Source organism: Mus caroli, chromosome 19 (assembly GCF_900094665.2).
Source record: "Mus caroli chromosome 19, CAROLI_EIJ_v1.1, whole genome shotgun sequence".
NCBI classification, from domain to species: Eukaryota; Metazoa; Chordata; class Mammalia; order Rodentia; family Muridae; genus Mus; species Mus caroli.
The window spans coordinates 26274258-26292043 of record NC_034588.1 but is presented as its reverse complement, the minus strand read 5'-3'; the positions used below and the strand labels follow the sequence as shown (position 1 = coordinate 26292043).

Here is a 17786-nt window from a genome sequence, read left to right as displayed (position 1 = left end):
CTATTAATGATACTCTGTAATGCTTGCAGACAGGAACCTAGCATGGCTGTCCTCTGAGAGGCTCTGCCCAGTAGCTGACTCATACAGATGCAGACACCCACAGCCAAACAGTGGATGCAGCTGGTGGATTCTTATGGAAGAATAGGAGAAAGGATTGCTGGCCCCAAGGGTGGAAGATACCTGGGGGGGGGGGGGGGGGGGGGGCCCCCCCCCGGGGGGGGGGGGGGGGGGGGGGGGGGGGGGGGGGGGGGGGGGGGGGGGGGGGGGGGGGGGGCGGTGTCCCACCTGCTCAGAGGAGAAGCGGGGGGATGGAGGAAGGATTGTGGGAGGGGTGACTAGGAGGCAGGCAGTTGAGCTGGATGTAAAGTGAATAAGAAAAAAAATTAATTTAAAAAGAAAGATACAGTATATAGTAAAGAATTAAATACTAGAAATTAATATTCGCTATCACTATTTCAAATGCAAATTCATACAGCTATCCCATTAAAATTAGAGATTCCTCATATGGACAAAAATACATGGCTTAACTACATGATGTCCTTAAGAGACTCAATTAAAATCTGAAGATGCAAATAGGTTGTTGAAAGGAGGAGAAAGATAGAAAAAAATCTACAAAAATAACAAAACGGAAGCCAGCATGGTTATACTAATATAAGAAAATAAGATTTAAAGTGAAAAATTAACGATGTAAAATTAACAATGACAAAAATTAACAACCAAGCCAGGCGTGGTGGCGCACGCCTTTAATCTTAGCACTTGGTAGGCAGAGGCAGACGGATTTCTGAGTTTGAGGCCAGCCTGGTCTACACAGTGAGTTCCAGGACAGCTAGGGCTATACAGAGAAACTCTGTCTCAAAAAAACAAAAAAAAACTAACAACCAAAGACAGAACAACTATCAACACACTATGAACCAAAACCTTAGAGGTAAAGGGGAAAATAGACAATTCAGCAATACTTATTGGAGAATTCAACCTACTATTCTCAATAAAGACAAAACCTGAACATGACAAATCAACTAGATATTACTAACATATAAAAAAACTTTGCCCCCATAGGGCAGAATGTAAAATATATTCCAGGTTCATACATCTCAAAACCAATGTAAAAAAAAAAAAATCTTTAAGGTTAAAACCACCCAAAATTATCTTCTCTGGCTACAATAAGAAAACATTAAAAGAAACATTTTAATTTCACAAATACATTAGAATGGAATGTATCAAGAGAGGTGAGAGAGGCACAGCCACCTCTGAGGAACTAAGGACAGGTAAGCAATCTTAAGCTCACTAGCTGTGTCAATGATAAGGCCTCTGGGTACTTACTATAAGCCCTCCTTCTCGTGCTCATTTTCCTGTAAATAAGCAGATACTGGAGAATAGGGCAATTGGACTCCCTATTGGCAGCCGGTCAGACTTTCTCTTCCTGCCCCAGCTGCCTTAAAAAAAAAGCCGGACAAACAGCCCCCTGGACTACCCTCATGCCAACACTGGCCGTTCCGAGCACTCTGTGGACTCCTGAGGAGAACTCTACAACTGCTTGGACCAGCTCTGGAAGCAGTCTCAGCCAGCACTATTTCAAAGGCTGTACTAGACTTTTACTATAATAAGCCTCTGCAAACTGGAGACGATCATGCAAGCATTACCTCAGGCCAGAGCAAAACACTTCCCTTGGCTGCCTGACAAAGGACTACTGTGACTGGCACTAACAGGGCAGGCTGAGACTGGTGAAAGGACAAGCCTTCCTTCACATGTGAGGCTTGCTGTGCTTGGTTCAAACACTGTTACCCAGCCAGCTAAGAGACAACATCCTGTTCTGTTTCCCCTATATTTTAACATTAGGCCCAAATGAAATATTCCTCTTCAATGGCCCTTTATTGCCTACTTTGAATGCTGGGGTTGAGCTGGTAACAGGAAAAAGCATCCGGTAAGAGAGCAGCAGCAATGGCAACAGCTTAGCAGTTGATGGGTTCAGCTGCAAAAATCAACACGGGAATGAACCAAATGTATGACAGCAGAAGAAACAGCAGAAGCACTCATGTGCTCAAACATGGTAAAGGAGACCAAGGTACAGAGAGACTAGACCCTGAGGCTCACGAACGTACAAGGTCTGTAAAGAGCCAGAAAAGAGAAACTGCTGGCTTATGGGAGCCTTCTAGAGACCTGCCAGGCCTTTAGGAAAGGGTCTCAGATACCCCAAGCCTCAAAGGTGTAACACTGACCACTGTTAAGGGCTGAGGAGTCCCAATACCTAGGCCTGCCTGGGAACAAACTCTAGTTGCTGCTGAGAGCTAAGAAAGACTGACTTGCTATGAGTACACAAGGACTGCAGCACATATGCAGCTAAGAATCCCACACAGCCATAACACTGTAGAGGGCACAGCCTGGACTGCAGCTATGAATCCCACACAGCTGTAACACTGTAGAGGGCATCCCTGCTTGTTTCTGTTAAATGCCAAAGACTACAAATGATCAATGACTAACACCAGAGAGACTTTCGAGCATCCACCCTAAATGGTATGTCTCTCACATCTCTCCTCCCAGGCTCAGGCATCTTTGAAAAGAAGAGGTAGAAATACTTTAAGAGCCAAATGTGGTAGATATTTCCAAGGATAATAGTGTTTTCCAGACACAACAGGGCTGATGCACACAGAAACACAGACCCACACAGGCTCAAACTAGACAAAATCCCAGCACAGAGAAAAATGTGAAGCTGGGTTGTGAGAGGTAGATCTAAGAGGATGTGGGGAGGGAAAAGAATATGATTAAAATATATTATATAATTTTTTTGAAAAGCTAAATTAGATAATTAGATCATTTGATTTTCTAAAATAGAATTGTAACATAAAAAAAACAGCAATGTGATGCAATCACTACAGAAATCTCCACTCTTCTTTATGTAGAAGTGACAGAATAATCACAAAATTCATGGGAAGAAACCAAAGGCACTAAAATTGTCAAATCATCTTATAAAACAATAGAGGTTAACAACTTCTACTTCCTACAAATAATAAAAAGTAACTTACCAGCAAGCCACAGTGAGCCAAGCAGTATAGCAACAGCACTGGGAAAATGTACACTTAACTACACTGCACTTCAACAGAGGAAAGTAAGGTTTTCTTGGACTTTATATACATACACATATGTATATATTAAATAAAAATATGTGTATGGCTTATATAAATAAAGTATATGTATAAAATACTTTATAGTAACAAAAACTCAGAGATCCAACTGCTTCTGCTGCCCAAGTGCTAGGATTAAAGGTGTGTGCCATTATACCCAGCTAAAATATATTTTCATAGAATATGTACACATTTTAATTATTTTATTATGCAGTCTTATAAATAATACTTTTTTAGATGAAAATAAAGCATGTGTGTGAGTGTTTTACCTTCCTATCTGTTTACGCAACTCCACATGTGCCTGGTGCTCTCGGGGGACAGAAGAGGGCACTGGATTCCTGGGAACCCAGAGCCCTCACAGGAGCAGTAAGCTCTCTAACCTGAGCCACCTACGTCTCCAGCTCTATGTGCTTATCTTTAAAGATCAGCCATATTAGTAGCTTTTGTGGGTGGGTGGATGGATAAACATGAAAAAGGGAAACAACCTATTCCCCTAAAACAAGCCATGCAGAAAGTACAAAACAGCCTGTTAACTTCCCTTTAACTTTGTGTCAAGCTAGAAACAGGGTTCATCAAAGACCAAGACAAAAAGGTTAGTCCTTGGGGTGTCCTATGCCATCTAGTTTTATACCTAAATACTTCCTACAAACTTCTTTCTTCCTCAGTGTTCCACTGTTCCCAGTCTCCTTGCACTTAATGGAGTTGTATCTATAACATTACTGAAGCAAGAATGGGCTCTGCTACATATCTTCATTCACTAGTTTCTAAATGTAAATGCTATAGATGAAAATAGAATAGGGTGATGGTTACATTTTAGATGCTGATGCCCTTTCATTCATATCGTGAACCTTATAAATAATAAATTATCAATGATACTGAACAGTCTACAAGACAACTGTTTCCTCAGAAGTTTCAAGATTTCAAGGTATACACACACAAAAATAAACAAACGAATGAATGAATCAATCAATGAATGAATGAATGGAGAGAAATGTATATACTGGGTTGATAAAGAACTTCTGGAGTTGAAAAAAATGATCTGTTGCTTATAACTATAAAATATTTAATCAGGAATTTTACCCAGGAGCTGGAGAGATAGGTCAGCAATTAACAGTACTGAATGTTCTTGGTGAAGACCTTAGTGGCAGCTCACAACCATCTGTATCTCACACCTTATTCTGGCCTTGACAGACACCAGGGATACTAGTGGCACACATACACACATACATGCAGGCAAAATGCACATATACACAAACTAAAGGTAAATAAATAAGAATTTTACCCAAGTACACATTCCTTCCACACCATGCTAAAGATGCAGTTCTAAGATCTCCTTATGAAACTGGAGATGATAGCTCAGATCTGGAATCTCAGAATCTGAGAGCCTGAGACAACAGGCTAACACAAGCTCAAGGCCAACCTGGGCTACACAGTCAGTTCCAGACCAGCTTGGGCTACATAGCAAATCCTGTATCACCTGAAGAAAAGATTGACTCATGAGATGTCCCATGGCAAGAATCTTTCGTCACCTACTATGGTCTCAGCAAACATTTACAGGCTTCAATCTGTTTTAACGTCAACTCTATGTCAATCACTTTAAATTCTACTTTAATGTTGTCATTTGTTATGCATGTAAAAACATAGCTAGTAGCCATAATAAGTTATACATGTACATTGTATTAGAGTAACATAATAACCTCTAAGTGAGTAAAATGATAACTATAAATAAGAAAAGCGGTGAGTTTTAATACCTACCACAAGCTTTACAAGCAGCCACACAAATTTCTTCTGCAACATACTCTCCACTTGGAAACTTCAGATACTCGCCTTCAGCTTGCCCAAGAGAATGGTACAGATACACTTGAAGGACTGGCTCTGTCTGCTTCACCGAATTAGCATTTCCAGGAATATCGCCATTCTGATGTACAGGAGATGTGGAGGTTGCCTCCATTTCTGTCACTGTAAGGCAGGCCATTCCCATCAAGAGCTTTTTTCAGAACATTGGCCTATTAGAAAAAACAATAAAGTGACATTAGGAAAGCTACCCTCAGACACAAGGAAGTCCTGCTGACAGCCATGACCCTGTCCACACTTAAGAGGCTAAGGCAGGATCCATCCACCTGCCTCCACACTCTAGTTAACTTAAGATGAATACAATCTGGGTGGACAACGTACAAAGTTAAAGAATTTAACCTTTAACAATGACCAAAGAGTTTAAACTTTATAGCATACACGATTCAGGACAGTAAAATAATGACGCTAGAAAGCTGCTGCTGGGGTTGGGCCACAGGAGATCATGAACTGAAACACAGACTTAATGCTACCCCGTGACGGTAACTGACTATGGAGGAAGGAAGGAACTGAAAGACAAGTGCACAGAGTTCAAGCATAGGAGATCTGTAAAACCATCAACACAAATAAGGATGCCACCCTTTGATACTGGAAGATGAAATGAGTAAGAACGGTTTTGCACATTTTCATTTCCATCATACTTAGACAATTCTACCAGAATCTAGCTGGCACCTAAAATACAAGCTTGCCTATTTGGAATATTTCATGACTGGGATTAAAAACTTGACAACCCTCCCAATATATGTAATCATGGAATGAGAAAAATACTGGTAATAACAACAACAGATAATACAGGAGTGGTGGTGTATAGACAGAGGCAGGGAGAAGGCCACACAGTGACAAGACATTATAAAAAGCAAATTAGTTAAATAAATAAAAATAACATCAAACAAAACCTTAAAGCATTTGCTACTGACAAAGCACTGCTCTAAGTACTACATATATATATGTGTGTGTGTGTGTGTGTGTATACATACATACACACACACTCATACACATATATCCTAAGGTCTACATAGAGAATTCTAGAACCAAGAGAGATACTGGAGAGACAGAGACAGATGCAGAGTCAGAAAGACAGACAGACAGACAGGCAGGCAGGCAGGCAGGCGAGAGGGAGAGGAAGAGGGAGCAGATACCTGAAATAAAAATAAAAATTTTTGACTTGTTCAAATTTATATGATTTAAAAATATTTTTGTAATTTGTTATAAAGTCTTTGTTAGTTATACAAGTCGATCAAACACAGAGGAAGCAAGGGAAGTTTATAACAGTCAGTGCTTACATAAAGATAAAAGGAAGACCTCCAACATTGCACCTCAGGATGAGGAAAAAAAAAAAAAAAAAAAGAACAATTTAAGCCCAAAGTTAGAAGAAAGGAAGGGAATAATTAAGAATAGACAAAGATCACTGAAACAAAATTTTAAAGCAATGGAAAATGTAACAAAGCTGAGTTTGTTTTTCAACAGGTCAATTAAAGTATATTGTTAGTGTAGCAAAGTTTGACCATTTCTTGGCAACAGGGTTATTAGCTTATTATTTATCATGAAGGAAACTCCCAGTATGCTTTTAATCAAATGTTTTGTGTCTCTACTTTCTATTCCGGCAAATCTAAGAAACCAGAATTCAAAAGGTATAATTTTGTCATTCCTTCTGAGCTTTAACTCTGTGTTAACTACAGAGCCTCTCAAATCTACTTCCACACCTCTCAGCTGCTCTTGCTTGTGGTGACACCGTTAGCGCAATGGTTAGCGCAGCGGGACCATGACAGGGAGGGACTAGGAAAGGGGTAGGAGGCACAAAAGGCCACAGGGATGTTAGCAATACGCTGTGCATGCACCTGACAGGAGCAGTGACTAACTCGGGCTGCTTGTTTCTGAGCATCTGGGAGGCTGCTCTACACTTAGTGCTCTGATACACTTCAACTAAAAGTGTATTTTCCAACCCTGGAAAGGCAGGTGCAGTGTCTCATGCTTGTGGATCCTAACCCTAAGAGGCAGCAAGCCCGCCAGGAATCTGAGGTCAGCTTAGGCAACCTGTTGAATTCAGGTCAACTAAGACTACAGAGAAAGACGTTATCTTTTAATGTTTTTTTTTACCTGAAATAAAATGAATTGTTTTAAACTTTAAGATGGCTATCTTTTTTGAAATATGGTTTGTAGGCACATTTCATTATTCTCTACTTCACCTCAATCCTTAACCCACCCCCAAATAACTAACACACACACACACCCCTTGCCTTCACTTTTCCCTAACAATAGTAATTGTAACAATAAGACCATGTTGAGTGTCAACACAGCCTACCTGGTTATCTATATATAGAACTAGTTCTGACAATACCAAGTTAAAATTTCTGCAGGAAGAGACATATGCAGACCCAGTCAGAACAAAATAGAAGATTTTTAGCTTCATCTTAGGATTTGAAAACCTGTACCACGTTTTCTTCCTAAGCCTGCAACTTACCTAATACAATAGCATCAGGCAGCACTTGGCAAGGTGTTCATTTAGACCAATGGTTCCCAATCTTCCTAATGCTGGAACCTCATGTTGTGGTGAACCCCAGCCATAAAATTATTTTTGTTGCTACTTCAAAATTGCTTAGAAATCTTAATGTAAATACCTGTGCTTTCTGATGGTCCTGGCTGACCCCTGTCAAAGGGTTGTTCAACCCTCAAAGGGCTCAAGACCTATAGGCTGAGAACTGTTAATTTAGAGGGAAGAAATAGTTAGCAATAAACTAACTCTAGTCCATGTTATACCGTGAAGTCAAAGTTCCTAGTCTCTATACCAGGAACCCAGCAAGGTGCCCTCACTACTTGTATCTGCAATCTGACGATATTTTCAGCTTGGCTCGCTCTTTCTTTTCTCTTTTTTTCCTGTTTTCAATCCTGAGGATTAAACAGAGACCCTCATACATGCTAGGTAAGGGCTCTACCACTGAATTTTATATTCCCAATCCTTCTTGAAATATTTTAAAATTCTGAGCCAGGATCTCCCAAGTTAGCCAGACTAGCCTTGAAGATGTTTGGTAGCCCGAATGGGACTTCATTCGCTTCTCCAGTAGCTAATGGCACAAATGTCTACTGCCAGGCCTGGCAATCAGACTGATTTTCATCCGAGTGTTACATACGGGTTTATATTTACTTTTTGTGTACAATTATGAATTTATAATTTTAAAAAGGTGTTACGTGAGATGTCCATGCACATATAATGTAGACTCTACAAGCACTCCAGAGATGTACTGGTTTTCTACAGAAAAGTATAAAAATTAAAAATATATGTAACTCAAATTGGCCTTTTTCTGTGAATGGAAGACATACATGTGTGGGTGTGCACACACACACACATGCACACTATGGTGACTACACTGCAGCTGGTGTCAATGCACTGATCTATGCTCTAACAGGTATGTTTTATCTGCTGGTGCCTCTATAGCATGTGCACACATGTCAGTGCCATGCAGAAGACATCTCAGTACGGTTAGGTTAACCTTTCTGGAAGGGTTTCAAGGATCTCAGGCACACGCTGAGACTACAACCATGAAGAAGGGTTCTTTTCCTAGTTACAAACCCTACAGAGACTCACACTAACACACGCTGCACCTCCACTCCCAAAGTCAGAGCTAAACAAACAGACTTCCAAACAACCAAAATATGAAGAAAATGAGTGAAGACTCTGGTGTGTTCCCACTATAGAAAGTAAGTTCCTTGGCGGTTTAAACCTGTCGCTTTAATTTTACATAGATAAATATTGAAAATAGAATAGCAAGTTGTAGAAAACTGTAAGCGTTAAGGTATAAATATGAAGTTTAAATATAAAGTAATAATATTAAATATTATTATAATATAAATAATATTAAATATATTAAGCATAATATTAAATATAAATATTAAGTTTAATATAAATATAAGGTATAAATGTAAAGTTTAAATATAAATAGGTTGAGTAAAACTGATTAGTCCATTAAGGCAAATGCATATGTATTAAGCAAAAAAAAAAAAAACCATTAAAAGAAAGTTAAACTCAAAATATACTAATGGGAGATACTGAGAAATCTCTAGTTCTTGAAATGGAGGTAGTCTCAAGTGCTTAATTCTGAACCTGCATCTAAGTTATTCTGTCCTATATTTGTAGGGTCCCCCCCCCCCCATGTAAAATGAAATGCACAATGCAGTCACAGTCTGGCCCATGCTCTTCCACGTCACCCGGAGCCTCTAGAAATCACCATTTCCACAAAGTCCTCAGGCTTGATGTCTCCACCTGTTCCTGCCCCACCCAAGAGCCACCAGTTCTGACCTCTCAAAGGTAAGGTCACATACTTGCTTTCTGGTATTCTTTCATCACTAGACTGAAAGTTTCCCGCAGGTGAGATGTAAGATGACTCATTAATTATTTCAGCCATGGTCCCTGACACCGAAATGATGTCAAATAAGTGAAGATTAAAAAGCTGCTATAATAGTTTTTTAATTATGTATGTACATATACACATACATGGAGAAACATCACATACAATTACTTGAGATTCTAATATTATCTAAATGTATTCCTACACTTTAGAATTCTAAAACACATGACTTTTCAAACACATGTCCACGAGAAAATAACGTTAACAGAGGAAACTACTGAACTAGGCAAGCCGAGAAGACTAAAAATTACCTCCAATCTAGCCTCACTGAAAACTAACGTCTGATAAGGGAATTTTACTGCTTTCATTTCTGTAATTAATAAACATTAAATGTGCCTCTTGATTCCTAAAGCCTATACCCTTTATTCAGTTACTCTAAGACTAAATTCCTCAGTTGGGGCTGAAAGATGTCCAGGGAAGAACGACCGTGGTTATTAAAGCCGAGGAAGCTTCCAGGCACCGCATACACACTTACAGCATGGACTAGACTTTGACAAGAAAAAGAGTTTGAGGAGACATGGTTCACGAGTTGAAGAGCTTCCTACTCTTCCGGATTCCACCCACCCTGGCCCTGTCTGGTGCCACCCCATGACTGCCTGTGAGGCATCAAGCAAGGGACCTGATGCCCTCTCGTGGCTTTCCCAGGCACCCGTATTCTTACACTTACACACACACACACACACAAACACACAGAGTAAAGAATGGGGAATGAGGATTTAGACAACAAAAAGCACAGTACTATTGGCAGGGACAGGGATATGGAAAACAGAGTATATGTCCTGGAACATACAAGTCCCAGCAGAAAATTAAAAGTTTGTAAATGATCAGACTATGAGTCCCATGTCTCCAGTTAGCTAGAATCAGGCCACCTGAAAACACTGTAGTAGAGATATAAAAAGCACTTCATGTTTCTACACTAACTTGGCAGGGTGTGTGTGTTGCAATCAGGAACACATGCCGCTTCTAATACAAGCCCTCTTCTGTTTCACAAAGTAACACATATACAAAAATACCTTTGAATAATAAAACATTAGATGTGTGGCTTGCTCAAGAAAACACATTTTAAGAAAGTTTTTTTTTTAAAGGACAAACATGGCTCTTTTAATAAGGTTTGCTCTAAATAAAAGGTACATCAGTAACTCACAGAGATGGTGGAATCATGTGAGAACTGGGAACTCTCGTATTCTAGTTTATGTGCCAAACTCAGCCAGCTGGCTGTCCTTGTAAATAAGCCTTCATTGAAACACAGCGTGCCATTTACTTATGTACTGCCTACGACTACTTCTGTGCTACAAAGGTTCCACTATAGACTAGCAAGAGAGACAATCTTGCCAACACTATGTTCTTTAACAGGAAAAAAAAATCTTTGCCAACCAATTTAAATCAGTGATTTTCACAGTGTGGTGGTCCTTGGAAAACAAGTAAGAAATGCAAATGTACAGGTTCCACTCCAGACCTACTGAAACACAAACTCTGGAGACAGAATCCAACAATATATATTTCAGTAAATCCTGTATGTAATTATAAGAACCACTGGATAAAGGGACCGTTCTGTAGTAGCTGGGAAGTGATACGAACCCACCCAAAGTCTTCCTTGAGGAAATCAAATAAAGGCCTAATAAGGCTTCGGGGCAACTGTCAGAAAGGACTTAACCTGGAGTGAGGAAAAATGCTATTGAACAGTAGGAGAGGAGGCTCTTAAGTAATGCTGTCAACCCAGCATTTCCTATGGCGGCGACCCAGGAAATACAAACAGAGCGATTGAGCACCGACATTGAAGCAGTGTCTTGTCTAGGGGCCTTTACAACTGAGATAAACTATTCCTGTTCTATGAAATGGTGAGGAAATGTAGAGGGCTCAACACTGTCTTTCTAGCCAGCAAAGTATTATTAAAATAAGAAAGGCCTGGTTGCCATGGCAGCAGGGAAGCAGAAGAGAAGTTGGCATCTCAGTATCTCATGCCTCCTGCAATCCAAAGCCGACAACAAAAGCTCTGACACAAAAGCCGTTCAGGGACATTCAAGATCCAAATTACAGCAGTGGTATAAAATATCAGTTTTCATTTGGGACAAAAAGATTATCAAAAATGTAGTGGTAAGAGCCCTGTGCAGAAGAAAATAAAAACTATAAAGTGTCTAGAGAGGCAGGTACACAAGAGGAGTAATTACAATGTGAATGAACCTTGCAGACAGCATGCAGGCATTCTTAGAAGAACCTAGCAGACGTCATACAGGCATTATTAGAAGCAGGACATTATGCCATTAAGAACTAAGGCTTTGAATTGAAAACTGTTATCAGAAAAGCCAGCTGCAACCAAATGAAAATGTTCCCAGACTATCGCCACTTGAGGGATCCTGAAAGTTAGCATCTATTTATTATTTTTAGACCAAGGAAATACTCCTTGTTGGGTCAAACAACTTAGCATTAATACTCTTGGGGGGCCTGGTGCTGCTCGGATTCTGACAATTCCTCAGCCCCTTGGTATCATCCTAAGCACTGCCACATTGTCATTTCTTGTTCCACACTAACTGTCATACACTAAATAGCAGCTTTTCATACAGTAAACTCTGAAGATACAGCTTTACAAAGACACACCCCCCGTAGGAACGGATGGAACGTCCTACCTCTGAAACTACCTCAGGTAAGTGGTGAGAGCCAGCCTTCCCTGGTGCTCTAGCACCTGACACAGTTTGGGAAACTAAGAACTAAGCGAGGGAGCCTAAAAAGGAAAAACAGTGTAATGGGGGAGGAGCAAAGGACAAGTTTTTGCGCATCTTAACCACCAGAGGGCAGCACCACGGGGCTTAGGCGTCAAACCCTTCCATACAGAGGCTGTAGATACACTAGCATGCAGTTTCTCTATGCTCTATGGAAGCCGCACCAGGGACTGACCAGCTACGCACGGGCCAGCTAGGAACCTCCTCTGCCTGCCCAGCTCTGAGAAGCTAAGACGTTCAGAAGCGACCAAACCATTTACTGCTCTGCATGCATCCAATCGACCCCCACACAAGGTTCTGAGAAAGTAAATTGTAAGTTAACACAGCTGTTAAATGGGAAGAACACCATTATCCTAACTTAAGACTGCATGCTCAGATCTAACTCCAAAGCCAATGGTCTTCTCTATTTTGCCAGAAAGGGATCCCATCTTTCAAGAATAGCCTATCTGGGTAAAGTAGAGAAAAAATATGTTTGCTTTTCACACTCAAGACACCTTCAAATTACAAAGGAAAAGACACTAAAAGAAACAAATGAAGCCGGGTGGGTGGTGGTTTTAATCCCAGCATTTGGAAGGCAGAGGCAGGGGGGGTCTCGGAGTTGGAGGCTAGCCTAGTCAACAGAGCAAGTTCCACAATACTCCACAAAAGCAAAAATAAACATAAGTGCTTATCTAGCCTCCACACACTAGAGCTCTCCTGTACAGGTAGCACCACTCAGTACTCTCAGGATAAGTCCTGGACATAGCCAGTCTGCAGACGTCCCACACTCAAGCCAGCTCACATACAACCAAATGATCTTAAAAGCTGGAACCGTAAACAGTAAACAGGTAAAGGATATAGAGAAAGAGGACCAGAAATTGATGATTCATTTTCAAATCCGCTGGGAACTATATGAGAATATTTGCAGTAAGCCAACAACTCACTCATACAAACCTATTATGAAACCAAAAGCAACCTCCGGCTCCTTTATTCCCACTTCTGTTTCCCTTCTCCGCATTTCTCCTCCTCTCTGTGACACACTCAGCAGCTCCGGTCCTTTCATTCAGGGAAAAGGAGTTTCCCCTGATAGACTAGTAACCACCGGAAAGCAATCAACCAACGAAGCAAGCAGGTGAATACAGGAAGCATTCAATGTGGCAGCAGAAACCCAGCAAAAACAACCAATTTGTTCCCTCAACAGGTTATTTCAATTCCTTGAAAATTAAGACTGGGGCTACCTAAAGAGAAAGGGGAAGAAGGAGACGACTTATTTTTTTTTCCTCTGCAAGACCACACTGTAAAACCAACAAAGACCGCTTCTTTAAGGATCCAAGAGACACAATAAATACCACCCAATTACTCTCCCACAGCAACAGGAAAAGTTCAACACTGCCATTTTCGCAGTAAGCAACAATTAGTCCTGCCGTTGTACACAAGCATCCAGCCTTCTTAGCAGGCACTGGCTCGCAGATCTCAGACGCCCTTGTCTTTAACTGCAGCACCCAGGCAGCCCGGAGCGCTAACACCCACCTTCGCGGGAGGGAAAAAGGGGGCCTCTTCTTCTGGGGAGGGAAAACAGTTCACATCTTGTTCCTGTCGCCTGCTTCAGGAACCTAAAAACAGAAGCAGCAGTCACTAACTCAAAAACCCAGGGCCAATAGATGCTCTCTTTTTTTTTTTTTTTTTTCTGCGCTGTTTAGATGTCTAGAAAAATGTACAGAAGAATAAGAAAAAGGGGGGTCGGGTTCTAAGGCACACGGGGATGCATGCATTTATCAACAGCCAGCCACTCCTTCCTAGGCTGTCGGAAACCCGCAGGTTTTCTAGCTTTGAAGTTCCCTGCCAGTAGCAGGGGGCTAAGGGGAAAGCAGGAGGCGGGATCGCTGGGAGAACCGCTGCCCCCCGCCCCCATCCAGCAGCCAGGGACTGCACCCACCGGCGACACGGGTCGGGCCACACAGGAGCGCCCCGAGCGCGCAGGATCCTCTCCTCCGAGACGCGTCGGGCGGGCCGAGGTCTAGGGAGCCCCCGGGCCGGGCGTAGGGTCGAGCGGCCGCCAGGCTGGGCCCTCGGGGGCCCTCCCGCGCGGGCTTGGCCCGCACTCACATCCCGCAGCGGCGGACCCGGCAGCCGCCTGCAGCCCTCGCCCGGACAGACCGGCGCCTCCGGAGCCGGGGCCGCGGCCGAGGCGCCGACGCCGCGCGAGCTCGCCCAGAGCGGGGGCCCGCCCAGCCTGTCAGCGCGGCGGGAGGCCGGCGGTGGCCGCTGCTGCCCCCTTTCTGCTCTGCCTCAGCTTCCTGCAGCCCACGCCACGCCCACCGCGCGCCGAGCCCGTCCCCGCCCTCCAGGGGCCGCACGCCGCCTCCGCTCGGCCCCGCGACGCCGGCTCAGCTGCTCTGCTCCGCGGGCTCCGGCGCGGTGCAGCTTCGGGAAAGCGGCCCCGAGCGGCGGAGCGGGGCGTGGGCAAGCCGGCGGGGGTTGGCGGGGGGCGGAGGCCGGCACGCCCCACTGCGCCTGCGCCGCCCGCGGGGCCGCTCTGCGGGGCTGGGCCCGGACGGGGGAGGCGGTCGCGGGCTCCGGGGAAGCGGAGGCGCGCGTGGAGATTCCCGGGGCAGCCCCCGGGCGAGAGCGCGCGAGGAGGAGGAGGTGGAGCGGGGCGGGTGCGGGTTGGCGCAGCGTGCTTGCGGCCTCGGCTCGCCGAGGAGACGGCTGGGAATGAGTCAGCCCGGCCGGGAAGGCCCCGCTGCGTCCGAGCTGATAGGATTGGCGGCCGCTGCCTTCGCGGAGACTTTCCCCTTCCTGCTTTCGTTTCCACAGGCGGCTCCCTGCCCTAAGCGCTCGGCCCAGGGAACGTGGCACCGTGGACCGCGCGCTGAGACCCAAGTACCTGACTTCAGTTAACCACCACTTCTGCGAAGGGACCGCTTGGAAGAAGAAACGACGTATAGGGTCCCAAAGAGCCACGTTCATTCATTCAAGAATTTGTTCCCTGCTAGGCAAAGGCTCCCAGGAGAGGAGACAAAGGCATCCCCCATTCTGCATGTGCTATTCCCATAGAAGCCACAAAAGAGGCTTTAAATCTGCATTGCTCTTTGTGTGTGATTGCCAATAACGGGCACACACACACACACACACACACACACACACACACACAAGGTGAGTGGAGATGTTATTTTGAGATGACCAGAAAAGACCTCTTAAAGTGACATTTGAGCAGAAATGTGAAGGATGAGAACGATCCAGTCCTGGAACTATCTGGTTTCAAGAAAGGAGCTAAGAATGAAAAGGATTCTGAAAAGGGAATGTGTTTTAAGGACCAAGAAAGAACCCTCAATGGAACACAGTAAAAGGAAATGGGGCTAAATAAGAAGAAGACAAAGAAATAACTGGGGTCATTCTGTTTAGGGCTTCTTCTTTTTTTTTCTCTTAGCCCCAGGTTTGTCAATCGAAATGAAGCATTCACAACACCCATGTCTCCTTATATACATGATGGATGCTGTTATTCAGATCTTACATCTAATGTTTAAAAAAAAAGTGTCCTTTATTTTTGAGTCAAGGACTCACTATGTAGCACTTACTTGCCTGGAACTCACAGAAATCCCCCTACCTCTTCCTGGGGAATGCCGAGATCAAAGGTGTGAACCACCACACAATGCATGGTTTCTTTTAAGTAAATGTCACCAAAGCTAAAGATAAGGTGGGCAAGGGAAAAATAGATGATTAACAGTAAGCTTATAGGAGTTAAGTCCTTTGTCAACCCACACAGGAAAACTGAGTAACTTTGAAAATCATTCTCAGGTTAAGAGTGAGGCGGTGATAGCCTTGAATGTTGATCTCTCTTCACTCTGTAGTAGAATGCTTTCCAGCTCTCGATGCGATTCCTAGTAGAGGCATAAGCTAGAGATTTGTTCCACCTGTTAATCTTTTCACAGAGTTCCTGCATTCTCTAATAAAGATAAGGGAGAGTTCCGAGGAATCGGACAAAATCTTTTATGACCTTCAGAAACTCTGCACAAACAAGTATGGGGTGGAAGATAAGACGTTTAGATTTAGGACGTTTAGCATGGCCAGACTGAAAAAAATAAAAGTCAATAGCTAGTTGTCTGCTGTGGCACTGGGTGTAGAGACAGGAGGCAAGATTCTGTCCTTTCTCTGTGGTAGCAGAGCTGCCTTCCACACGCAAACAGTAACAAGACTGTATCGGTGTGTGAGATCAGCCCTTGTGTTCTATATCTTTGTATAGTTCTTAGGCTGTTGTGCTATAAAGCCAAGCCATAAGTGATACCACACTCAGGAGGCTGGGGCAAGAAGGTTCTGAGTTCCAGGCCAGCTTGGGCTACAAAGCAAGACTTGGTTTCAAATAAACAAAGCAAGCCTAGGTTGGAAAATTCATGGCCAAGTGTTCCCAGCACCCACGTGGTATCTCACAACCATCTGTAATTTAGGATCTCAGTCTCCTGGAACTGAATCCCAGGCCTCCTTCTGACCTTGGATACTGAGCATACATGTAGTACACATATGTGCAGGCAAAACACCTGTCTACACATAAAGTAGACAGTCCTAAAAAAGAAGTTATGCAATAGAGGCTAGGTGGCCCAGGTTTCAATCAAGGCTTTTACCAAGACAGTCACTTGAATTTCCTAAACTTCCTGTTTATCCATGTAATGAAAAATATATCCTTCTCATCAGAATAAGAGGATTGAGTATAATAGCATCATCATACTTAAAGAGACATTTTGAAGATTGGATAGGAAGTATTTTAAAGCCCTTAAGCACAGCTATTAAATGTCTGTTATGGCCATGGAAGGGGCAATTTGCAGATGCCATCAAGCTGGGAAGTATAAAACACGCTCTATCTCATCAGTAATCCTGAGGCATTTGTCACAGTTGCACCCCAAGAAACTGTCTTAGCCGCCCTTGATAAAAGCTGAGTTGTAAAGGAGACAGGCGTTTTTTACTGTAATCTCATTCATTTTAAATAGCATCCAAAGTAATTGATTTCACTATAACGTTTGTGTGTGTGTGTGATCACTTTCTTCTGACTCATTGTCTCCTCCCACTGTCCTCTCTCATCCCCCTCACCCTCCTCTACTTGGTCCTTTTCCCCCTCTTAAATAGCACCTCCTTCTGTTCTCATGTCAGTATATTCTATTACCCTTTCTTCCCCCTTCCTCGCAATCAAGAACAGTTCCTCCCCTCTTGTGCACATTCTACTTCACACACACACACACACACAGAGAGAGAGAGAGAGAGAGAGAGAGAGAGAGAGAGAGAGAGGAGGCTCCTCAGATAAGAGAACTCAAGGGCATTTGTCTTCTAGAGTCCAGTGTACTTTCTGTAGCAGGATGACTTTCAGTTCCACCCATTTTCCTGCAAATGTCACAGCTTCATGTGTGTGTATACACCACTTTTCCATTATCCACCTCCCTGTTGATGGACACCCAGTTGTTTCTACTCCCTAGTTATTATGAATGACAGTTCAGCAATAAATATGGATGTGCAAGTGTTTCTCTGTGTGTGTGTGTGTTGTGTAATGGTGCAGCTGACTTACACGGCCTTCACACTTCTTTTTTTTTTTTATATATTTTTATTACATATTTTCCTCAATTACATTTCCAATATTATCCCAAAAGTCCCCCATAGCGCCCCCCACTTCCCTACCCACCCATTCCCATTCTTTTGGCCCTGGCATTCCCCTATATTGGGGCATATAAAGT

The 17786-nt window shown here is 43.2% G+C and overlaps 1 protein-coding gene across 1 annotated transcript in view; it reads right to left on the bottom strand.

Annotated features, from left to right (window-relative positions):
- Jak2 (Janus kinase 2) overlaps positions 1-14479 on the bottom strand; it is a 62449-nt gene extending 47970 nt beyond the window's left edge. The window contains exons 1-3 of the mRNA XM_021151607.2: positions 14006-14479; positions 13600-13682; positions 4875-5125 (exon numbers count right to left, since the gene is read on the bottom strand). Coding sequence (XP_021007266.1) covers positions 4875-5100 — 226 coding nt within the window. The 5' untranslated portion in view covers positions 5101-5125; positions 13600-13682; positions 14006-14479. The remainder of the gene's footprint in view (positions 1-4874; positions 5126-13599; positions 13683-14005) is intronic.
- Between the last annotated feature and the right edge of the window lie 3307 nt (positions 14480-17786).